At 45.4% G+C, this 25,576-nt stretch overlaps 1 protein-coding gene across 4 annotated transcripts in view; it reads left to right on the top strand.

Moving 5' to 3' along the window:
- LOC138273990 (uncharacterized) overlaps positions 1-25,576 on the top strand; it is a 294,057-nt gene that overhangs the window by 178,965 nt on the left and 89,516 nt on the right. For all 4 annotated transcript variants that reach the window (XM_069218921.1, XM_069218922.1, XM_069218923.1 and 1 more), the window contains one exon: positions 9,307-9,400. In XM_069218921.1, coding sequence (XP_069075022.1) covers positions 9,307-9,400 — 94 coding nt within the window. The remainder of the gene's footprint in view (positions 1-9,306; positions 9,401-25,576) is intronic.

The following is a 25,576-nucleotide window of genomic DNA, read 5'->3' on the forward strand; positions in this document are numbered from 1 at the left end:
GCAACAGGCTAGGAAATAATTTGAGGTGAATCGTAGACTCCTAGAGAAGAGAACGGACTTGGTGATTCCTGCTAAACCCAGGTTTTGAAGTGGAGAAAAATCATAGTTTTTCACATAGCCTGTGAAATCATGGGAATGAGAGGGGAGATGATGGACTATGCATTGATACACCAGGAATAGATCATCTAATAGGGGTGCAGGGGCAGTGGGTTCAGGTGGACACAGGGACAGGCTCCCTCAGCCAATGAGAAACTGATATTTAACAATGCAGGTTTGATGCGTGTGGTGGAGGATCTTCTAATAGGAACTGGTTCACCGAAAATGCTACCCAAAGATGATTTTTAAATGTTTGAAGCCTGAAAGAGACACCCAAATTGGTTCAGTGTAAAGTAGGTTATAGTATTCAGGGAGTATCCCAAGGGACAGACCACCCCCACCCAATGGTTATCATTGTTTCTGGTATGAAAGTTAATCAGTCAATCAAACGGTATTTATCTAGCGCGGCTTGTCACCTGAGAGGGTATTCAGGTGCTTGCTGCATGTTTATTTGAAGGTGTTTATTCGTAAAGCCAGGTTTTCAGCCCCTTTCTGAAGTGGGTCAGCAATGAGGTGGAGGGGGAGAGTGTTCCAGGCCTTGGCAGTGAGGTGGGAGACTGAGCGTCCTCCTGTGTGGCAATGGCGTATGCATGGTATTTCTGCGAGGTGTGAGAAGTGGAGGTTCCTGGGAAGATTTTGGAGATTAAGGCAGTGGTTTAGGTAGGTGGGTCCTAGGTTGTAGAGGGCTTTGTAGGCATGAGTTAGGAGCTTGAAAAGACCTCTCTTATGCATCTGGAGCCAGTGGAGGTCCTTCAGGTACTGGGTGATGTGGGTTCTCTTAGATAGGTTGAGGATCAGCAGCTGCGTTCTGGACTGTTTGGAGTTGCTGCAGGAGTTTGGTGGTGTTGCCAGGTTAAAGTGCATTACCATAGTCTAGTAGGCTGGTGATGAGGGCCTGTGTCACTGTCCTCCTTGTGTCGAGGGGTAGCCATTTGAAAATCTTGTGGCGCATGTGGAAACAGGCGGAGGAGATGGTGTTGACCTGTTGTCTCTCTGTGAATTCACTGTCAAGGATGATGCCGAGGTTCCGGGCTTGATCTTTAGGCGCTGGGGCCACTTCAAGTTTCACTGGCCACCAGGAGTCACTCCAGAGTGTTGAGTGTCTGCTGAAGATCAACACCTCCATTTGTTCCGTGTTGAGGTTCAGGCAGTTGTCTCTCTCCAGCTGGAGATGCTCTTCAGACAGTTGTGGAAATGTATCATTTTTGGGTGGGGTCTGTTGAAAGCGAGTGAAGGAGTTGTGTGTCGGCGCAGGAGACAATGTTGAAGTTGTGTGCTCTCACAATGTCTGATAGTGGTGCCATATAAATGTTGAAGAGGGTTGGGCTGAGTGAGGAACCTTGGAATGCCGCAGATGGTGTTTGGCTTGTGAGGTGAATGGGGGGTTGGATTCTCTGGTTGCATCCTGTGAGGAAGGATTCCATCTACCTGAGTGCATCATGAATGGTCCCACTGTGGAGTAGTCAGTCAATGAGTGTGTGGTGGGAAACAGTGTTAAAAGGTCGAGTAAAATCAGGGCGGCTGTTTTCCACCCTTTCGAGTAGAGTGCGGATTGTCGTCCGTTGTGGCGATTAGAGCTGTTGCAGAGCTGTGACTGGCTCTGAAACCTGATTGGGATGAGTCTAAAAGGTTGTTTCTCTCCAGGTGCTCGTTGAGTTGGAGTTTGACGACGTTCTCCAGGACGTTGGTGGGGGATGGGAGCAGGGAGATGGGCTGTAGTTTTGCAGCTCGCTGAAGACTTCCAAAAAGTTTCTTGAGGAGGGATGTAATCTCTGCGTGTTTCCAGCCTTCTGGGAAAGTGGCTGTAGTGAGCGAGGTGTTCAGGGTGGTGGTGAGGTGCCAGCTGATCTCATCTCTTTCGAGGTTTAAAATTCCATGTGGGCATGGGTCAGTGGGTGCTCCTGAGTGGATGGAGCTCATGAGAGTGGCTGTGGTCAGTGCCCTGAGCTGTTCCCATGTGGTGAGCAGGTGGTTGTCGGTGGTTGTGGATGGGAATATGAGGGGTTCCGGGGATTGAGAGTCAAAGTTTTTGTAGATGGCTTCTATCTTTTTTTGGTAGTAGTCGGCAAGGGCCTTGCAGAGTTCCTGTGATGGGTGGGTGGAGTTTTTGACAGCTGATAGGCAGGCAAACGTTCTGACGATGGTGAAGAGTTCTTTGGTCCGGTTGGTGGTGGTTTCGATCCAGCGGGCCAGGGTGACTTTTTTTGCAGTTTTTAATCTGGCAGTGATAGTCGTTGAGGGCTGACTTGAAGGTGGCTTGGTTGGTGAGGTTCTTACTGGTGCGCCATCTTCTCTCTAGTTGTTTGCATTGGAGTTTTGTCTGCTGAGTTCCGGGGTATACCAGCTGGCTTGCTTGGTAGTTTTGTTGGTCTTGGCTTTCTTGACTGGGGCGACCTGATCGGCTGCTCTGGTAATCCAGTCTTTAAAATCCCGTGCAGCTTGATCCACATTGGGATACGCAATGCCTGAAGGTACAGGTGATCGATTCCTTGTGTATGATGGAAATGCCACCTTGGTGCCCATGCAATGTTTGATTCTGTAGCTAGGGGGGAATAATGGGGGATGGGGGAACCATGAAGATGTCTGGGGCAGAGGCAGGGGTGAGACAGGTTTCTGTGATGGTTTAGTAGGGGACGAGGGAGGAGATGGTGTCCCAGACTTTGGTTGCTTGTTTGCAGAGTGATCTGGCGTTGAGCAGGAGGCATTTGAAACGTTCCAGGGGTGTCTTGTTGAGGGTGGGTGTTGGTGGTGGATGTATCTGGGGTGGAGGAGAATCGGCACTGGGCGCAGGAGAAAGGTCCCTTTGTGTGACGAGCCAATGCGAGGTGGTAGTTGTTGTTGTGTCCGGGGTTGAGGGCGTGGAGATCAACTGCTGAGTATTTTTAGGGGTGAGTTGTACCAGGGTTTCTGGCGCTGAGCTTAGTCCAGGTGCGGACAGGCACAGATGGGCTTTCCTTTGGCATATCAGCAGCGTGCCCGCTGCGCACTCATGCTGTGCATGCCCACTGTACGGTCACGCCACAGCCTCCATAAGTAGTCGTGGGAGGTGGGAGGGGCTTGCAGGGGAGGAAGGAGGGCAGGAGGAAGAGTGGTGGGAAAAAGGCACGTAGAGCAGGAAAAAGGAACAGAGCTACAAAAGGAACCAAATAATCACTAGCAATAAATCCAAATAAATAAATAAGTATACCAAATCTACAAAATACCAAGAATTACATTTGAAACTAAAGTACTGACAATTACTATTATTACAGAGCCGATTACCGCTAAATAGCAATACCAGGTCAGGCTGACCTCAGTCCTGAACCAGTGGCCTTGTGGGATGCAGGCTAGGCTGCAGACGGAAGGAGCTGGGATGAGGCAGCAAGGGCGAGAGCGCACAGACCGGGGTCAGATAGCATCCTATATTTAGTGAACTTTTGTCCCAACCAATGTTGTCGGTAGAAGGCACAGAATTCTTACAAGATCCAGAAGAGGTATCTCAGAACGCTTGGAGGGGTGTAACACTACTCAGAAACTTGTGTGACAATTTTCCTGTAGAACTTCCTGTTTGCGAATAATTGTTCCTTTGTCGGGGTAAGTAGGAAAGGGAGGTAGGGGAGCAAGTCTGGGGCACTAAACACATAGGGGCATGCAAAAATAGTAACACGATACAACAGATTGAACGTTATTTATTATGAGTGTCTTATGTGAGCCTACATTAGCCCCAAACTAAGTCATGTCAGGGATCAGACCTATCTCAAATTAAGCAACCATAGATTTCTGGTACATGCCCTGGGACTGAAGTGTAGAGACAAATTTGGTGACCTATTTGGCTGAGTTCTTGGTTTAGAGCCTGGCAAGGATTGCAAAATTATTGTTATTGGGTTTTGTTTCCCATGAAGATGGTAATTACCACTAGCCTAACTCCCATGCACGGGTTCTATCAATCAGAAGTAATTTAGGTGTGGCATAGAATGGATCTAAACACCCATCGAAAAACCCTTTAGCTGGCAAACATGTGAAAATGCTCTCTGTTGCGTTTCCACATCTCTGCTGTAGGTTCCTTACCCTACTGACACAACAAAGGGCCCGTAACCACCATTGTTCGGGAGGGGGCGAGCTCCAGTCGCCTGGCCTGAGAGCTCCTGAGTAAGTCCGGAGGGGGGCTGTCCATGTACTTTGCTGGGGGGCCGTCTCAAGTTTTGTTACGCTACTGCTTGCCCTAGTCCTAATAATGTATGAGAGTCATAGCCATCATCTTAAATACTTATAAAGCAAACCTTTAAATGTCACAGCAATTGAAGATATGCCCCTTTTGAGGAGTTAAATGAAAAAAATCTAACTTGTGAAACTTAGTAATTTTATGTATTTCATAAGTTACAATGCCATGGCCCTTCGGTTGTGACTCAGAGAATGTTTAAGATGAGCTGTATATGAGCAGTCTTTAAATATGATGGGACATATTTACAAGCCCCGTAGTACAGGGTAGTGCAGCAAGTGAGCTTGCTGCGCTGTCATCCGCCACAGGGAAAGGGCAGAAATGCACTTTATTTACAGGATAAGGTGCATTTCAGTCCTTTCCTCCTGCGCAGGTGCACAAGTTTCTGCCTAGCGCTAACATAGGCACCCTTGCACCATAATGCAGGGCTGTCTGGATTGTCAGCAGGATAGTTTTTTTTTGCAGGAATGGACACCTTTCTTCACAAAAACAATCCAGAATGGCTTTTCCCACTGCCTTTGTGTACTGCACACATGTAATGAGGACACAATAAGGAGAAATATAAGTAATTCTCCTCTTTGTGCCACCCCTGGAGAGCAGTACGTTTTTGAGGCTTTCCCAGGTTTACAGATTCTTGGAAATGGGTAAAAAAACATGGATGTTGCATGGGAGCACCCACAGCAACGCCCATGGTACTCCTCCCTGATGCAGTGTAAGGCTGTGCAGTGACTTACACTGTGTTGCCTTACCTGAAAGGCCATGAAAAGCAGCGCAAAGTGGCTTTGCGTGACCTTGTACATATAGATCTCCACTATGCACCACTGGTGCGTCACAAAAAATGATGCACCGGCGGCACACAGAGCTTACAAATAATCCCTGATGTGTCTTCTTACCGGGATGGTAGTCGGAAGTCGGTACTGCACAGGTAACATAGTGTTGCTTGCGGTAGTGGGGAGGTCAATGAAGTACTGTCATTGTGCATTTGAGGAGACTTTAAAATATGGTGAGTCCTCCTATCTAGACTGCGTCCAGAATTAATTTTTGCACATGCCAACTACTTACTCTTTGTGCATGCCAGGGACGTCAATGAAGGATTGGCATCCCTTTTGTGTGTCAAGCAGACAGTATAATTCTGCACTTGTGACCTAAATGTTTGATCTTCCCAGCTATAAAGAGTGTTCCGATGCATCCCCAAAGAACTGTGAGAAACTGGCCCTTTTTGAGCTTTCGAAATTGATTAATGGACATGTGCCCCCTACTTACTTAACATATTAATAGAAGAACGCTAGAGTTAATTATAGTGTTCATAAATGGCACTATACGGCAATCTTAACAGATAACAAGATGAGTGTGATTCGGTCACCATGTATTTAGGTTAAATGAGTTTTACCACTGTACTTATATTAACATTAAAGGCTTGCGACAACTCCTACAACAGAGTTTGTTCGATTTATAGCCAGGTGCATACAACACAGCTGCCAGAAAGCGAAGCTCCTAGATCTAAAAGTGCTGATGTCAGCTGACATTTCATCAGCGTCAAATGTCTTTTGGAAGAGGAACTTATCCTTACTGCTTTTAAAGACAAAATTGTGTTTTAAGTTGACTGATGCATTCATAGTGCAACGTCAGCAGCACTCATTAGAAAGAGTACTCTTCGCCGTGTGGTAGCACGAATGGCACTGCACTCTTATGTGATGTAGAATTTATCTTGTGTCTGCATAGTGCTGAGATGTCTTCAGTAATGATTATATTTATTTAGGGGATATTCATTAATGGGTTCATGTACCGTGTCTTTTGTAGTGTTATTTTGATTTTATTAAATTAATTTAGCACTCATCTCGGATACTTGTACTCATTTATCTGATATTAATTCATATGAAGTCCTTTCCTGTGATGTAATTTGCATCATAGATAATGTGATGTCACTTCCTATTAAGTCATTAGTTATGCTTATAGGAATCTGGCTCTGTAAATACTGTACCAAAATGAGGTATAGTGTGCACAGAGTTCAAGGGTTCCCCAGAGGCTTAACAGAGGCCAAAGTAGATATTACTAATGCTCTCTTCTGTGGTAGTGTGGTTGAGCAGTTAGACTTATCAGAGGGTAGTGCGAAGCATTTGTTGTACACACACAGTCAAGAAATGTGGCACACACTCAATGACTAACTCCAGGCCAATTGTTTCATGTAGCAAACATATATTTTGTTACTTTATTGCTAGAACCATAAGAACTTTGTTGCAGGTAAGTACATTTGTAAGTAGGTATCAAGCATATATATCAAATGTACTTTGTTTGGTTTTAGCAGATAAAGCAGTTTACAAGTAAGTAGCAATTTTCTATCTTAAAAGATGACACAGTGCAATTTTTCATAGGAACCAATGCAGTCCTAGGGGAGGAAAAGTATTAGTACATTTTGAAGGTAAGTACTCGACTTAGTTCAAGTCTCCGGGGGTTAGGATGTCCACAGCTCAAAGTTCAAGTTGACCCCAAACATGCACCACTAGCAGCACGGTGTCGGCCAGGTGCAGAGGTCAAAGTTCATGTCGGGTTTAGAAGGAGATGCAATGGAGACTGGGGACACTCCAAAAAGATCTGCTGGCAAGTAAGTACCCGCGTCCTCGGGGAGCAGACCTAGGGGATTTAGAGGAGTACCAGGGAGGCCTCAGGTCTACACCAAACACACACCCTCAGTGGCACAGGGACGTCTGGGTGCAGGGTGCCAGCACAGAGCTGGGTTCCCAATGCTTTTCAATAGGGGAACCCTGGGGGTCACAAAAGATGCTGCAGGTTGGGTCCAGGGCTTCGGTTCTGGGAAACCAAAGGCTGGAAAGGCAGTAGAGGCGCCTAATGGAAGTCGCTGGACCAGTGGTCAGATTCCCGAAGGCCAGGGGGCTGCGGTTGCAGGGGTCATCTTAGGCATTGGGAATCTTCGTCAGATCTGGATGCGATGGGGGGTCCTTTGGATTCAGGCTGCAGGCATTGTTATGTTGGACAGGAGTGGTCAACCCAGGGTGGACTCGAGATCGGAATCGCCAGGCGACCTTCTCTGGACCAGTGGGCAACCTGGACTCGGACTGTGGGCATCAGGGTGCAGAGTGGCAAGGCTCTCGCATCCTGAGTGGTTCTGGAGTCTTTTTTTGGAGGTTTCCTCTGGACAGGGCTGCTGTCCTCAGGGGTTCTTGGTCCTCTGTGGGGCAGGCAGTCCTCTGGGGGTTTGTAGAGGTTGCTGGCACTGCAGGATGATTGCCTTCTTGGAGCAGGGGTCTTTGAAGCTGCAGACAGGCAGGTAGGCCTTGGGCCAAGTCAGTTGTCGTCAGGAGTCTTGTCTTCTGTGGTGGGCTTAGCAGTCCTTCTTCTTTCTTCATGAGGTCAGCAGGAATCTGGTGAGTAAGGTTCAGGCGAGTCCCTAAATACTAGATTTAGGGGCGTTACAGAGTTCAGAGTGGAGTAGCTAATGGCTACTGTCCCTGAGAGTGGATACACCCTTCCTGTGCCCACTCCCTTTGGGGAGGGGGACACATTCCTAACCCTAATGGTCTCTGTCCCCCAAAACAAGATGGAGGATTCTGCAGGGAGGGGGTCACTTCAGATCTGGACACCTCAGGGTGGTCCTAGCTATAGTGGTCACTCCTCCCAGTTTTATCTAATTTACCCACTGGACTTGCTGCCATAAGTGGGGCTTATTCTGGGGCGCAGGCATCCCCACTAGCTGGAGTGCCCCGGGGCACTGTAACAGGAAGCCTGAGCCTTTGAGGCTCACCGCCAAGTGTTGCAGTTCCTGCAGGGGCAGGTGTGAAGCACCTCCACCCAGAGCAGGCTTTGTTTATGACCCCAGCGAGCACAAAGGCTCTCATCCCAAGGGGTCAGAAACTTGTCTGTAAGTGGTAGGCTGGCACAGACTGGTCAGCCTTGCACTAAAGTGTTGGGTAAAATACAGGGGACATCTCTAAGATGTCCTCTGTGTGCATTGTACAATAAATCTAACACTGCCATCATGGAGCTGTGGAGTTCCTAATGACAGATTTCCAGTCCATGTACTTAATATGGCTACAGTGCACTTACAATGTCTAAGAATGGACTTAGACACTATAGGGGCATATTGCTCATGCAGCTATGGCCTCACCTGTGGTATAGTGCACCCTGCCTTAGGGTTGTAAGGCCTGCTAGAGGGGTGACTTACCTACGCCACAGGCAGTGGTTTGTGGGCATGGCAACCTCGAAGGGGTGCCATGTTGATTTTGGCTTTTTCTCCCCACCGGCACACACAGTCTGCAATGGCAGTGTGCATGTCCTTGGTGAGGGGTCCCTTAGGGTGGCACAATACATGCTGCAGCCCCTAGGGACCCTTCCTGGTCACAGAGCCCTTTGTACCACTGGTACCTTTTACAAGGGACTTAGTTGTGTGCCAGGGGTGTGCCAATTTTGGAAGCTGTGGTACAGTTTAGGGAAAGAACACTGGTGCTGGGGGCCTGGTTAACAGGATCCCAGCGCACATTGTCAAGTTAGTATCAATATCAGGCTAAAGTGGGGGGGGGGGGGGTAACAATGCCAAAAGGGGCGCCTTCTTGGAATGCTAATTAGGACTAGCCAGCTTTGGGGAATGTGGCCATTTTACTTTATTTCCCTTTTGTGAGGCTTTGGTGTGTGTTAATCTCAGCCCACCTCCCTGCCCCATCTTTGGTTTGAAACCTAGAAAGCTACCAAGGACCCATATTTCCAGTGAGAATGATCACACCATAGCCAGATTGTGTGACAAAATAACTTACCGTAGGCCTTCCGCTCTACCATCCTTTACTACTATGAGTACATTGCACTGATGCAGGCACCTGCTGTCTCTTTTACTTGAGTAAACCTGCACTGCCCCACTCACATTGTATCTCTACTTTCTTTGTGTTAATGAAGCTTGGTAAAACATTTTCATTGTTTAATACCCAGAACGATTGACATTGCCAATGCTTGTTTTATGTACTTGCTGTTTGCCCTTTCCCTGACAAGTATCCTTTGATGTACAGGAAAACGACTGAAGGATTCTGTTGTAATGAAGACCTCTTGACCCTAAAGTCTGACAGTATGAAAGTTATGAACAAACCTAAAGTCAGCGAACTGGTGGGTAGGATTGCTTTAATTCTCTTTCCAAACTTTCTACTTGAGGTGTAGGTGATTTTGCTGCTGCTCAGAGATCAAGATCGCACAAGACTGTTAACTTTTTTTCTGTGTTCCCCATTCCTTCGTTAGAGTCAGAGGTGGTATTTGCACGATGTATGCATGCTTAATGTAAAAAAAGGTATAATTGCAGAGGTTCAAAGATTTTCTTCGCTGCTGAATGCCATAATTTTCCAAATCCAAAGTCTGCTTAGTCCTCACTTCATCTATTGCCTCTTTATCTCACTCTTGCAGGTCCTTTTTCATCTCTGCTATCTTCCATCGTCAGTGTTTTCCTCCTATATTCATCTTCCATCTTCTGGCTCTCTTCTGCTGCCTTTCTTTGTTTATTGCTGTAAATCAAGGCCAGATGATAGAAAATTAGGCCTAGGCATAGTTGGGCCATGCAAACTTACTGTGCCTCCACCCTCTTGCACTATGTGACACACACACTTATTGCAGTTGAACAGGAACAAACTTTATTGAGTAAATAGGGACCAGCAATCAGTGATTACATGTACTGACATGCCTAACGTATAGCTATTTTACACCAAGGAAAAGCCGGAAGAAAAACCTGCCACACGTCCTCCATACACAACTAAAAAACACAAGTGGTGTGGCAGGAACAACTATTCCTGTATACTGTCATAAAATCAAGTGGGTTAACTATATTACAGGACATTGGGCCAAGTAGAGCATTCAGTGTATTGGTCGAATAGCCCTCACCCACTCTTTAGTGGCATGCTTCATAATCTGCCAGTCCAACCCACTGTCTTAGATTGATACCAACACAGTGGTCTCAGCCTCATTGTAGAGGGAGGGCAAAAGATTTTTGTTCTGGTCAATTATGGGGTCTAGTTATTCTTAAGAGCCTAGGTGTAAACCCAAATATTTTTCTTTACTTATAGGTACACCTGGCAGGATTAAATATGGGTAGAGATTGTCATGCAATATTATGTTTTGGGCATAGCATCGCCAATCCACTAACCAACATGTTTCAGCCTCTTAGTGGATCCCTCAAAGGAGGGTCTTTGCCCTTTGTCATGGCAGTCAAGGTACCCCACATCAGCCACTAGTGCACTTAAAACAGTGCATGAACAGTAATAATAAGTCTTCCCTCTACCGTTGTCGTCGTCGGCTAGTGATAAAAACAAAGAATACAACAAATGGCCTTTTTCAGTCCGTTCCATTATTACATTTTTTGTGTAATTTGTAAGTAGTTCAAATGCTCTAAATTTGCTCGAACTACTAGATTTTTTAAAAATACACGAGATATTACAGCAATCCTCAAACTCTGTGTAAGACAAAGATAATTCATGCAATGTGTTCCATCTCTTCCCCTATGCTATTATGGTTTCCTACAAAGGGATCACTGAGGAGGAATTTCTACTGTAGTCGCACACTTGTGTGGTGAGGGCCACAAATGGCAGCCTGTCACTGTCATAAGTCACAGCATTCTAAATGACATGCTCTCAGTGAACTTCAAATATATATATAGCTTATTCAACTACTTGACGTCATGGGCATGTACTTTACTCCTCCTCTGGTAATGAGGTTATTTTTAACAAAGAAAGAAAAAACAAATGTCACTTATATAGATATCTAGGCACTCCACCTGTAAAGAAAAAAACTGTACTATGTGAATGCACGTGGCTGCAATCTCGGGTAAATTCACATTGGACAGCTCTGGGAACTTCAGACCACCCCAACATAACTGTGTCACAAAGCATTGTCCAGCAGACCTACGTGCTTTGTCAGCCTACATAAGCGACTCATATTATACTCAAACCTATAAGTATTTGGAGAAATGATTAGGCCCCAATTAAAGTATATTTCAGGTTTCATAGTGAGACAAATAGAGTCGGCTTCCATATTTCTGTTAAATCGCACTGGTGATAGAGAAATCTGGCCCCTGTCCCTTTCAATAGAAGTGTAATAATTGCAGCTACATCTCCTTACTGGGGGAATAAAGCAGAATTATCAGGCCCGGCCCTAAATGCACTCTCAGTACTCAGCCAGATCTCCCCATACATTCTGTAGAGCATTTGCTGACGGCCACAAACTCGTGGGGGATACAAAAGATGATCAGGCTCCGTCACTCGAAATACTTATAAGTCATGCGACAGTCTCCAAACAACCGTAACATGAACTGGAGGTGAGGAGGGGACCCTCATTAGGCCCCGGCCCTAACCACTAATGCTCGCCTTACTTTGTCAGGGTACGGGCTCCTGCTCTGCACCTATAATTATACCTCCGGTGCTCCTTTGTTCATGTGCGGAGGCCGAAGAGAGCTGCTGTTATATAACCAAATGTGCCAGCTGTCAGTGCGAATTGCGTCACCACTAGGCAAAGTAACTATGCACAGTCACAAGTTTCTTGTGATTTACAACCTCTGCGCTTACTACTTCATTGCTAAACCATTCCAATAGATATGAGGAATGCCTCAGTCTTTTTGTACACAATACCTAAGTACTACCAAGTCCTATTCAATTCAGTTCAAAGCCACTCTAATGTTTGTACCATAATGGACCGGCGCCTGATGTGGCAAACTTATAAGATACTTCTTCATGGTATTTAAAAAAACACAAAACACTGTCCTGTCAATTAGAGTACGAGTATGCAAGGGCAGTTCTGGCAATAACGATTTAGGGATGATGAAGGACTGTTCAAAGTTTTGTATTTCACATGGAGGTTGGAGTATATAAATCCCCTTTTCAAAAGCTGTCATTGGATTACGCTTCTTTGCTAAAACATCCAGATGGATATAAGAAATGCCTCAGTCTCTGTGCCATGTCCTATTAGAATCCATTTCAAGCCACTCATATTAGTACCATAAAGGAACGGCAGCCCAAATAGCAACGTCACCATTTATTATGCCACCATACTGTTTTAAGATCGAAGAGAGCAGGTAATACAAATCATGGAGCTCTCTTGGAAGATAAAATATGGGAACCGTGCAACAGACTAATCTGTTTTACAACATATGACCCTCTGGGTAACAGGATAAAGAGGTTGATAAAAAAATAATTGGCTTTCCTGAGCAGGGGTCCTCTAATCTTGGAACAACCTATGTTTGCTCACAGGAGGGTCAGAAATATAAAATACATGGTGGTTCGTAAAAGACCCAACAACCATGTCACCAGGCCTTTACAAAGGACATTATGGAATCTCCAGGTGGTGACAGGACGCATCCAATGTGGACAGTGTAATGTATGCCAGTTGACAGAAAAATCCACAGCCAATGAACTGGGACTCAACACCTTGGGTCCTAAGGCACCATTCGAATTGTAACACAAGAAGGTTGTATACCCTATAGTCTGAAAAAATGGGTTAAAGTGCATTGGTATGACCACAAGGACAGTCAAAGCACGTATCAATAAACACTGTAGCCCATTTAGGTGTGAGAAGACTGTAACAAAAATGAAGCACCACTTTGTAGAGAGAGGGAACCAGAAAAATAATTTTAAGTGGTATGTTCTTGAGAAATTGAAACACATGAAAAATGATATGACAGGGACTCTTTTATGCTTTGAACCGAGATGGTAGGCTGAGTTTTTTGGCTTCCCCCGTAGAAACATCTTTTGGTTGGATTGATTTTTAGAATGTCTATTATACTCCGACCCTCGGATGAAAAAAACAACTTTGTAGGGCCTAATGTAAACTTATCTAGCTCATTTGGGTCCTTGTTCTACACAGCTATCGTTCCCCAAAAATCAATATAACTAAATTTGGACTTGCAGACTGAGGCTTTGACAGATATAATATAGTGGATTTGGATTTTAAAACAGTATGGTGAAGTATTTATTGATGATGTTGCTAATTGGGTTGCTGTTCCATTATGGTACAAATATAAGAGTGGCTTGGAAGGAGGCGTCGCCAAGCAACATGGCCACCTAGTTGTGATTTGCAGTGGCTCCGCAGGTACTAATCAATGTCCTCCTGCATCCTGTTAAGGGTGCCTGATCAGCCCTGTCCCTGCATTAGAATAATCCCAGGACGCTCCTCTAAAGCTTTGGGGCTCATTGTGCTGCGGCTGCTAACTGTGGTGTTGAGCCTCTTGTGAGCGGAGCTTCGGTGAGGCCTGGGTCGTGGCTCTGCAGCCAGAGAAGTTGCCAGAGCGGCCTGGATTGACTGGCAGACATGCTGCACATTGCCTCCTGTTGCTGGCTCGGGGGTGCCGTTACTCCCTCCTGCCCAGCTGGGTTGCAGGCCTGCTGCGTGGTCCCCTTTGTGGGTACAGTGGGCCGATGCACCTGTAAAGTCTCCCCGATGGTGGGGCTCCCGGGCCACAGCTCTGAGTGAGGTCTTTGTCAGTGCCTGCATTGCCACTGGATTCACTGGTGCAGCAGCCATCAGATTGTTGCCACAAATGTGTTGGGGGTTGGCTAGAATGCAGCCGGGAGACCCCGGGTTACCTTCATACCTACAGTCAACTTCAGGACATATATTCTGGCAGAGCCGGCGTGGCAGATGGCAGCCACCATTTAAGTGCTGGGATATGTATGCCTGTGAGGCCTGGCTTGGGGCCTGATTTGCTGCCTGGTATCACCTGGGGACAGGTAAGAGCCCCAAAGTCACGTGGGTACTGGAGGCCAAATCTGTGGACACCGAGACCCCCTGGAGCCCTGTTGTGTTCAGGGTTGTGAGTGGGCCCACACTGTGCCCTAAATACCGTTGGGACTACAACTTGTGGCATGGGTTGGTATGTCCTGCCGTTGTGGTGGCAAGAGGGACACTTTCTTGTTGGCGGTGCAGGGGCTCCCCGAAGAGAGGTGGGGCAGCGAGGGCGGGCTGCAGAGTAGGAGTGAGTGTGGGGTCGAGGCCTGGTGTTGGATGTGGCCCGCTTCACACAACTGCATAGAGATAGGGCAGTGCCGCGGTGCAGCCGATCTTGCGTCTGGGACCTCTAGATTTTAATAGCACTTGATTGTCACTTTCCTGGTCAGGAAGGAGAGGTGGATATTTTGAGTAGCCTACATGGACTGACATACTGGCTGGGCTGGTGGGGGATATTGTGGTGCAGGCTGACGCCTGTTCCCTGTATTCTGGCCCTTGCTGATTAGCGACGGCAGGGACTACCACAGGTGTGCTGCCTAGCTGTGGCTTCAGATTTGGACACGTACGTTGGCACAGGACCCACGTCCTGGAAGCTGAGGACTGGGGTGCGTAGGGGTCGGGCCGGGTAGGAAATTCTAAAGGGGAAGGACATGCCCCCCAAACGGAACAAAGCACAGACCAACACCATTGATAACTATGCCTGATGGGCTTCCCAGAGTGTGCAGAGGGAACAATCTGCAGAACTATTCCTAAAGGACTGGACTTTCAAAACCCTCAAACCTTGGACACTCTCCACATTTATCAACATCGGGAAGGCACATCAGACTCTGGCACCAGTCCAGAGGCAGTTGGCACTCCCAAGTGCTTTCATAGCCTGCCTCTTCAACTGTTGAGACTGGGGTGTTATTTTAGAACATGTCAGAGCACATGGGACCCAACACTTTTAAGGACATGACATTATTGTGTTCCCAGACTACACAAGGAAAGTACGGGGGCTCTGAAAAAAACTATGGGCCTGATTTAGGTCTTGGCGGAGGGAATATTTGTGACGGATATCCCGTCTGCCATATTACGATCCCCATAGGATAGGAGAGGATCGTAATACGGCAGACAGGATATCCGTCACGTTTGTTATGGAGTATTCCCCTCCACCAAGACTTAAATCAGGACCTATGTGTCAGTAAAACAGATGTTGCAGAACTCAAACATTTGTTACAGTCTAGAGTTCCTGTCAAGGCTGCAGGTCCAATATAAAGGCAAAACTTTCTTCTTCAGTATTCCTGAGGAGGCAGGAGACTGGGCAAACACACTGGGGGAGCCAGCACCCGGGCAGTCTGCTGCAAATAACTGCTCAGCTGGAGACACCAGCAGGAAATTGGCGCAGCTACAGAGGCACTCTGTCGGCTCTAAGGAGCCAAGTGGAACCCCCTGTGGTGACAGGATAGTGGTCCGTCTGGATGGGACTTTGGCAAGCTTGAACTGTGTTCCTGAAACCAGAGACTCCTTCTTGTGCCACAGGGGGACTGTGATTCTCTTGAGTGACATTACAGATCAGGGAGATCTCCACTGACTTGAGAGGATTGCCTTTTAACACTGCTGTGGGGCCCACTGTGAAGGGGTTGAGTGTCAGCTTTGCTGAGGATGCCTGTGTTATGGGGTGGGATGCTGCTTACTTGGGTGTATCCTAACTTTCAAGAGTTACTGTGGTAAGAGCGGATGTGCATTATGTTACCATGTATTGCAGGGTAAACAAAAACTTAAAAATGGGAAAAAGACAAACCCTTCTTTGGCAATGAAAAGAAAGCCCTTTACTGTCGCGACAGGGAGACCCTCACACAGGCAGGCAGCCGGTCTCAAATTGCTGTGGCACAGACAGCGTCTTATATACAAAATCTCACAATGCTTAATTACGGGCAGTAGATAATGACTGACTGGCCAATCATAGATTGAAACAGACAAACATTTGAACACCTGTGACCCCGTAATACCTGAACTCTAAACTAATATTCTACACATTCTTCACTTGTGGATTTAACAGTGCTTGACAAATTGACCATTCTTCACTCTTGAATACATACATTTCTACAGCAGATACAATTTTAATACCATGGGTGCCTTATCATTGTAACCCTAATACCTCCGTGTAGTCTGAGCTGATCAGATTTCCTGTACTCAGTGTCTAATTAGGTTTACAGTCTTTTTGAAATACAAAGTACGTGCCAGTGAGCCTGTATGCCTAAATTTGTAAATACCCACAGGTTTGCGAAACACGAGTTAACTTTTAACTGCAATCTTTTCATGTTACTTATTTCAGTGTCTTCAAGTGAACTTTTCACCTTATTCCGGTCAGCATTGGATTTGGGGCTGCAGTGTTCTTTTATTTCATACATCTGCATAGCACTTTCTACCAATGTCTGTTATTGCATTCTATTTTCATGTGCATTTTCTACATTTCCTGTAACATTACCCCCTCTAGTTGATATTTCAACTATTCAACCTAAGCCTTGGTCTTCATTTGGCACTAAGTGATATACATTACCCTGAGAATCTACCACACGTATTGGTGTCTTAACTGGAAACATCCCTCCCACCTTAGCACCTACTCTTTTACAACACGCTAGACTCAACTGTATGATATAAAATATTAATAATAAGGCTATAAAAGATGGATTCAAAGCTCCCAACAGTACCGACATTCAGGATGGCAGTAATATGAACCACCCACTAAACCAATTATCTGGGGCACCTCCTTCATGTACCATTTTCTTTTGTAGATTACGCAGTGTTGTATAGCTTCTGATGAAGTTCCATTATCTGAATCTTTTGCTGGAGTAAAGGTGCAACACGCTGTTCAAATTAATTTACATATTCCCCCATTGCATGGCCAAGGGTTAAGTACATAGTGGTGCTGCATCACCATATTTTCATTGCACGCAGCTCTTCCTTAACCATGTTGAACCCATCCTCTGTACTGTTGATAGTCTTGAGAAGTTCCCATCAAGTTATCTGCAACCATTGAGCTGTTGCTTTGGCCTGCCCAAACGGCAGAATACTTCCAAAAAATAGCTGTGCATCATAGAACAAACGGTACCCCTGAGTAATGTTCCTCCAAGTATTCATACCATAATACTCTGTAGTTCTCTTTCTTCGATTATGATGCAGCAAGGTCGTTGGATGGCTCATGGCGTGTTCATGCAAAGCTGTCAGATTAATTCCAGGAATTAGCAAAATTGGAGCATGCAAATTCACAATGGAGCAGAGTCCACCCCAGTTTGGTGGCAACTGGGCATTAGTTTTCCACACTGCCAATAATAGTCTATGAGGTAGAAGGTGCCCACTTGCATGTTGGCGTTATCTATTGTAGTCATACAATCAATATGTTACGTACTGCGCTGGACTTCTCACCTCTGGATACCGGGTTGTTGAATACACCAAGTCTTCTACAGGTTCTGGATACTCCCAGATAAGGACGACCCCTTCTAGTAGCCACGGTGCCGCTTGACAAAGCAGACCGTACCCTCCAGAAGGAGTCCCAGAGGGAAAAAAAAACACTGGGGAAAAAAACCTCAAACAGGAACTCCTGAAGAAAAACAAGAAAAAACAGAACTGAACAACAGGAAACAAAAATAGGCAAAAATCTCCCAAGGCAAAAAGCAGGAACAAAGAACAGGCAAAAATCTCTCAAGGCAAAAAGCAGGAACAAAGAACAGGAGCAAACAGCACAACCAGAAGGAAGTGTTTGCAACGCAAGGTGGAACAGGACTGACTGATTTATATACTGAGAAAAGGGAAGTGACATCACAGGAAAAGGAAAGAACACCATCTTGAATTGGGAAGAGCCCATAGACCAGTATAGGAAAAAGGAGGTAGTCTAAAAGAAAAACAGAGCATGCTGGGACAAAAACACGAAGAAGACAAGATGGACACAACATGGACAGAGGCAGGTAAAAAGACCAGACAAACCCACCAACAACAAAAAAGAAGAAAAAAGGGCTACAGATAGTGTAGCGCGGCGGGGAGCTAAATATATGCTTCCCAGAATGTGTAGTCAAAAAACGCGGGGAACGGCGCTCCGAGTATCAGTAGCGCGTTCCATCCACGAGGACAGAAAGAGACGCCGCGTCTGAGCGCGGCGTTACAGTAGGTCCCCTCCCTGAGGCACCAGGTTTGTCAGGATGACTGTCAAAAAACAGGCAGACCAAACGGGGAGCATGGACGGAGGAAGCATCCTCCCAAGAACAGTCACTGAGAGGGTATCCTTTCCAATGGACCAAAAACTGTAGTTTGCGTCGAAAAATTCTGGAGTCACAGATGTCCTGGACTTCATACTCAGGCTGTCCGTTAATAGAAAGAGGAGGTGGACGCTGGAACTGGCGATGGTAAGGATCAGGAACAAAGAGTTTTAACTGGGACACATGGAAAACAGGATGAACCCTCCAGGTATGAGGTAAGCGGAGACGCACAACTACAGGATTCAGGACTTGCGAAATCCGAAAAGGTCCATAAAAACGTGGCTTGAACTTATTGGTGGAAAACCGGGAAGGTAGGAATTTTGAAGAAAGCCACACCTTGTGGCCCACTTGATACAAAGGTGCGGCTTGTCGATAACGATCCGCCTTTCGTTTCATTGCCTGTTTCGAAGCTAGGAGAGTTGTGTGAAGTAGGCCCTGGATTCAACGGATCTGTCGTGAAAAAGAAGTGACAGCAGGCACAGAAGAGGATGTTCGGGAAACAGTAGTGAAAGTCCTTGGATGAAATCCATAGGTACAATAAAAAGGTGTGGTCTTGGTCGCACTATGTATTGTGTTGTTATAGGAAAACTCGGCAAGAGCAAGATACTCCAACCAATTGCTTTGTGTGGCATTTTAGTAACATCTCAGATACTGCTGAAGTTCTTGATTCACTCTTTCAGTTTGCCCATTAGTTTGTGATGGAAACCAGCGGATAAAGAAATCTCAATGTTAAATAAGGCACAAAAGGCCCTCCAGAAACGTGATGCATATTGAGGCCGTCTGTCTGAAATGACCTCTTGCGGAAGACCATGGAGGCGAAAAATATCCCGCAGAAAAATGCGACTCATTTCTGGGGCCGTCTGTAGTTTTTTCAAGGCTGAGAAATGGGCCATCTTGGTGAATGATTACTTGATTTCCAGAGGAGGTAGGTAGAGAGCATATGAAATCCGTGGATAAAGTACACCAAGGAGCGGAAGGAACCGGTAAAGGTCTTAATAAACCTGCCACCTTAGTTCGGGGTGTCTTAGTCTGAGCACAGACTGGGCATGCTGACACATAGGTTTCAGTGTCTGTCTTAAGCGAAGGCCACCAAAAAGATTGCTGAAGCAGCTCCTGGATCTTTCTGATACCTCGATGACCGGCTATAGGAGAATCATGGCACATTTGTAGAGCTTCTGTCTGCACTTTCTTGGTAGGTAGAAAAAGAGCATGTTGATGATAGAAGTAGTTGTCCTTCTTCTGCAAAAAAGGAGTCACTCTATCCCATTCTGAAGCAGACAGAAACTGGTACTCTGAATGCGTTCTTGAAAAGATTGAGTAGCTCCGATGATTCTGCTAGACTCCTTAAGAGGTGGAGAGGAGTTCTGGGCTATGTCAGGATATCTGCGGGATAAGGCATCTGTCACTGAATTCTGGGAACCAGGTATGTACGTGATCACAAAATCGTACTGGCTAAAGAAGAAAGCCCATCGAGCCTGACGACTATTGCGACACTGAAAACTCCGAAGACATTGGAGATTACGATGATCAGTCCTGGCTTCAAAAGGCTCTCTGGAACCCATCAAGAAATGCCTCCATTCTTTACAAGCTACTTTGAGCGCGAGTAGTTCTTGTTCCAGTACAGAATGATTGCGTTCAGCCTCTGATAGGATATGAGACAGATAAAAGATAGGATGTTCCAGTCCATCGTTGTCTTGTTTTTGTAGCAGAACTGCCCCAATAGCTCTGTCTGAGGCATCAGTCACAACGATAATTTTCTTGGTATTGTCAGGATGACGCAACACGGGTGCTTAGGTAAAGGCTGTCTTCAATTCTTGAAACGTGCGTTCAGTATCCTTGGTCCAAACAAAACCCTTCTTCAGGTTCTCTTTCTTAATTGTTTGTGTTATGAAACTTTGTAGATGGGCAAAGTTCTGAATAAACTGACCATAAAAGTTTGAGAACCCAAGGAAACATTGCGTTTCCTTAATGGACGTTGGAGAAGGCCAATCTAATATGGCACTGACCTTGTCAGGATCCATGGATATTCCATGTTGATTAATACAGAACCCCAAATACTTTACTTCTGACTTATGGAACTCACACTTCTCGGGTTTACAAAACAATTGTTTTTTCTTGAGTCTTTCTAGGACTTGCAGGACATGATTTATATGTTGCTCAGGATCACGGGAATATATCAAGATATCATCCAAATAAATGACTACATATTGGTTAAGTACATCAGAGAACACCAAATCCATAAATCATTGAAAAACAGAAGGGGCGTTGGTCAGTCCAAAAGGCATAACACGGTACTCATAGTGCCCAAAAGGGGTACGGAAAGCTGTCTTCCATTCATCTCCTTCCTTGATCCGAAGGAGATGATATGCACCCCGTAAGTCTAATTTGGTAAATATCTTGGCTCCTTGAATGGCATCCAATATATCTCTGATTAAAGGTAGCGGATATCGATCCTTAATCGTTATTCTGTTGAGTTCACGAAAGTCAACACAAGGATGCAGATCCTTGGTCTTCTTTGGGACGAAGAAGAGAGGAGCCCCAGCCGGGGACGTGGAAGGAGCAATCAAACCGTTGTGCAAGTTATTGTCTAAATATTCCTTTAGCACCTTCTTTTCTTGGTCTGTCAGAGAATACATTCGACCAAAGGGGACGACTTCATCAGGAATTAAAGGAATAGCACAGTCATAACTGCGATGAGGCGGCAAAATAGCATTACTAGGTTTCTGAAAAATCGTTATATATTCCTGATAACAATCTGGAACTCCCTGGATCATATTGATAGAGTTAGTGTTATCCTTAGTTGACTGACAGGACCTTTTGGGAGTCCAATAAGAAGTAGTGGAATAACAATTCTCTTGACAAAATGAAGACGTTAGGGATATAGTTCTTGTTTCCCAATTGATATAGGGGTTGTGTCGGGCTAACCAGGGTATTCCCAAAATCATGATGTGATTTGGTGAGGCTATGAGATCAAAGGCAACATGTTCTTGATGCCCCCCAAATGTCAAACAAAGAGTAGGAGTTGAGGCCACCACAGGTCCTGAGGTTAACGGAGAGCCATCCACTGTGTGAACCTGCTCAGGAGTCTCTTTAAGAATGCGGGGAATTCCTCTACTCGTAGCCCAGGTCTCATCCAGATAGAGTCCACGGGCTCCACAATCAATGAGAACCAGAAGGTGTTCTTCTTGATCTTGTGAACTTTGTAACTTGACCGAGAGAATAAACAGGGTGGACACGCTTTCTTTAGAGGAACATATTGATGGTACTTCAGCTCCTCCCGTCTCCTTCCTCCTTACAGGGGACGGGAGCTGGCGTTTCCCGCAGGTCTTGAGGGACGTACCGGACAACTACGGATCAGGTGGCCAGCCTTACCACAGTACAGACAAAGTCCCTTTCGTCGTCGTTCCTCCCATTCTGACTCTGTCAATGGCCCACAAACCAGATCTATCTGCATGGGTTCTTCAGGGGGAGTTGGAGGGGCTTCGGATGGATTATCTTTCATTTGCCGACTGCTAGCACGAAAGGTACCAGACTGGTATGGAGCTCGCGTTCTACGTCTCTCCATCTTGCGCTCTCGAAGTCTATATTCGATGTTCATAGATTGATCCATTAATTCCTTCAAAGAACAAGCTGGAGAAGAATGTACAAGCTCATCTTTAATTTCTTCACGCAGGCCTCGGCGGAAAAGGGTTATGAAGGTGCGTTCCACCCAGGAGGTTTCAGCTGCTAGCTGTTTGAAGCGGGTTACATACTGCAGAACATCCTGATTACCCTGCTGAATGTCACATAAGGCTTCTTCAGCTGCTGCTTCTACCCCAAGTCTCTCAAACATTTGTTTGAAAAGAGTCAGGAAAGCGGAATAGTTAGCCAGGACTGGGTCTTCTGCAGAAACCAGAGTCACCCAAGCAAGCGCCGGACCAGACAAGGCGCTGATCAGATAGCCCACCTTAGCTTTATCCGAAGAAAACTGGAGTGGACGAAAGGCAAAGTAAACCGTCAGGGCGTCCAAAAATTCCTTAATCTTTAGAGGATCTCCAGAATATCGAGGAGTAGTGGCAGATACGGGTGGTATGTCCATTGATCGGGAAGACAAGACCTGTCGTAGCGCAGTGTTCTCTGCCCGTAACTGTTGTAACTCTTGGGCTTGTTGTTGGACAGTCTGCAACATGGCTTGAGCATTTTCTGACGCCTCTCCCTGTGGATCTTCCATGGCGATCTTGCAACATGGAGTCTTTTGGCGTTGCAATCTGTTACGTACTGCGCTGGACTTCTCACCTCTGGATACCGGGTTGTCGAATATACCAAGTCTTCTACAGGTTCTGGATACTCCCAGATAAGACCGACCCCTTCTAGTAGCCACGGTGCCGCTTGACAGGCTATGCCAAAGCAGAAGGAGTCCCAGAGGGGGAAAAAACCAACACTGGGGCAAAAACCCTCAAACAGGAACTCCTGAAGAAAAACAAGAAAAAACAGGACTAACCAACAGGAAACAAAAATAGGCAAAAATCTCCCAAGGCAAAAAGCAGGAACAAAGAACAGGCAAAAATCTCCAAAGGCAAAAAGCAGGAACAAAGAACAGGAGCGAACAGCACAACCAGAAGGAAGTGTTTGCAACGTAAGGTGGAACAAGAATGACTTACTTATATACTGAGAAAAGGGAAGTGACATCACAGGAAAAGGAAAGAACACCATCTTGAATTGGGAAGAGCCCATAGACCAGTATAGGAAAAAGGAAGTAGTATAAAAGGAAAACAGAGCATGCTGGGACAAAAACACGAAGAAGACAAGATGAACACAACATGGACAGAGACAGGTAAAAAGACCAGACAAACCCAACAACAACAAAAAAGAAGAAAAAAGGGCTACAGGTAAGTGTAGAGCGACAGGGAGCAAAATATATATACTTCCCAGAATGTGTAGTCAAAAAACGCAGGGAACGGCGCTCCGAATATCGGTAGTGCGTTCCATCCGCGAGGACAGAAAGAGACGCTGCGTCTGAGCGCGGCGTTACACAATATCTTGGCACACATCAACAGTGCAATTTCCTCTGAAACATAAAGAAACAGAAGTTAGTCTCATGACAGTCTGAGGAGTCAATGTGCAATCTATCAAAGTGAAACCTGAAATGTTTTAATCTCAGATATGTGTACACTTCCTTATCACATCCTGACTAACATGAATACCTTTCCATAAAGATATAACCATCAAGGAAATTCAATATCAGGATGCCATTGATCGTGGGCAAAGACTGATCCAGTGACTCTAATTGCTGGCCTAGGGACACGATCTGGGGGCAAAGGATTTACTAAATAACTGTTACTCTCAGTGGGTGGGCATGTTACTCCTAGAAAACCTAGATCTAGGACCATCTGAATCCAATCTGCAGTAGTAAGATGATCTGATGCTTCATTCATGATATCTCTTCTGTGATGTCCTGTCTTGTCTGTGAGAATGTACAACACTTCTGCTAAAGAACCATATTTTGTGGCGTTAACTAAGAAATGTGCCACTTTTACATGTGCCAACTGCATTTGGCCTTAATCCCACATAAGTAAAGATGTAACAAACATAAGCCTGTACTTGGGGGCATTTCTCTTGTTAAATATAGCCTTGCTGATCAAGTAGCATGAGATATTAGGGAGCACACAAAACAAGATTCATTTGTATTTTCCAAACCTATGTCTAACATATGCCGATTCCACCAAGAAGTGAGTATGGGCATTATGGGTCATATTATTATGATATGAAAGTTCCCTTTCTACTTATAAAATATTATGACTAAAGAATTTGTTGTAGATTAATAGAAAGGATATAATCGAGAGACAAAAGAGAAACAAAAATAAAAAAAGAATAGTCCAAAAGCAGATGTGAAAGGGGTATTTTTATGATGACAATCTTCCTCCCCTCTCTTGTTCTGTTTATATTGTTAATATGTCTTAAAGAGATGCTAGATTTGGACGAATGTGGGTGCAGTGAATCCAGGGTTTTTTGCCATCCACCCCGAGGGCGGTAGGGGTCACTGTGTACGGTCCATCGAAGCATGGCTCTCTCCATTTACAAGTGAATTTTCTCACAAAACTTTGTCTCTCTTGTGCACAACTTCAAAGGCGACCTCAACATATGCACGTGTCTCCTTTTCCTTAGTTACCTGTTTAGAAATTAACTTTGCAATTTTCATGAATTAAGAAAGATACACATGCATTTCATCATTTAGAATTCCTGCAGAGCTTTCCCCCTGTACACTACTTCTGGTGGCAGGGCCTTGTGTATTAAGAAATCTCCCTGTCACTGTCTGATGGGGCGTCAAGTGAAGATCAGAACTAGGTATATCCCTAAGGGAAAGAAGTGCCAATGGTAGGCACTACAACCATTTTTTTATTGAATGTAGCACTTAGCTTACTGATTTCGCTCTTCAAAAGCCTGTTTAGGCATTCAACAATGCCATTACTTTGAGGGTGGTACACAGAGGATAACTTATGCTTTATCCCTAACTGTGTCATAATTTGCTTAAATATTGTGTTGACAAAATGGGTGCCATTGTCAGATCTTATTCCCTCTGGAATTCCCTATTGTGGAATTACTTCACGAATTAGAAAGGTAGCTGCTGATTTAGCATCACAATAAACTTATGGTCCTGCTACAGTCCATTGGGAAAAAGGGCAGACCATAACTATAAGATACATATAGTTGCTGCACCTATCAATCATGTCCATAAAGTCCATGTGACGAGTCTTAAAGGGACCTTATTGTCATGGAAGGGTGGGATTTATTACTTTCGGTGTGGGATTAGGGAACAACTACTGGTAGACAATGCAGTTATGAAGGTACATAGTAAGTATGTTGTGCAGATTAGGAACAAATCAGTCTTGTATTTGCCTAGACAAGTGATCTCTTGAGGTACGAATTGTTAAATGCAACTGATCAAGAGCTATCATAAGTAAGGCCTGTGGCATTACCGGTTCACCTATAGATAGATGTCTATATATTAGGTCATTCCCTGACTGGGTAGATCCTCCATCCTCCCATAACCATTTTTCTTGTTGAGGAGCAGCTTCCTATAATTCGCACATATGTAAACACGCTATCTCAGCAAAATGTGGTGTATCCTTGTCTGTGATTGAATAAGATTCAGACTCGGGCAGTGAGGCAGTCTGAGCTACCAAGACAGGGACATGTTGTGATGCATAGTGATGCTACGTACCTCACAACTGCCACCGCCTGTGGTAGTGCAAGTGCCTCTATTAGAGCTTCTATGAGTTTTCTATGCAAAACAGTGCTTCCACCTCACTTAAGAAAACCTCTCCTGCTCCATCTCATGATGCTATGCAAAAAAGAGGAACCCGATGACCCT

Source organism: Pleurodeles waltl, unplaced genomic scaffold (assembly GCF_031143425.1).
Source record: "Pleurodeles waltl isolate 20211129_DDA unplaced genomic scaffold, aPleWal1.hap1.20221129 scaffold_130, whole genome shotgun sequence".
Classification (NCBI taxonomy): Eukaryota; Metazoa; Chordata; class Amphibia; order Caudata; family Salamandridae; genus Pleurodeles; species Pleurodeles waltl.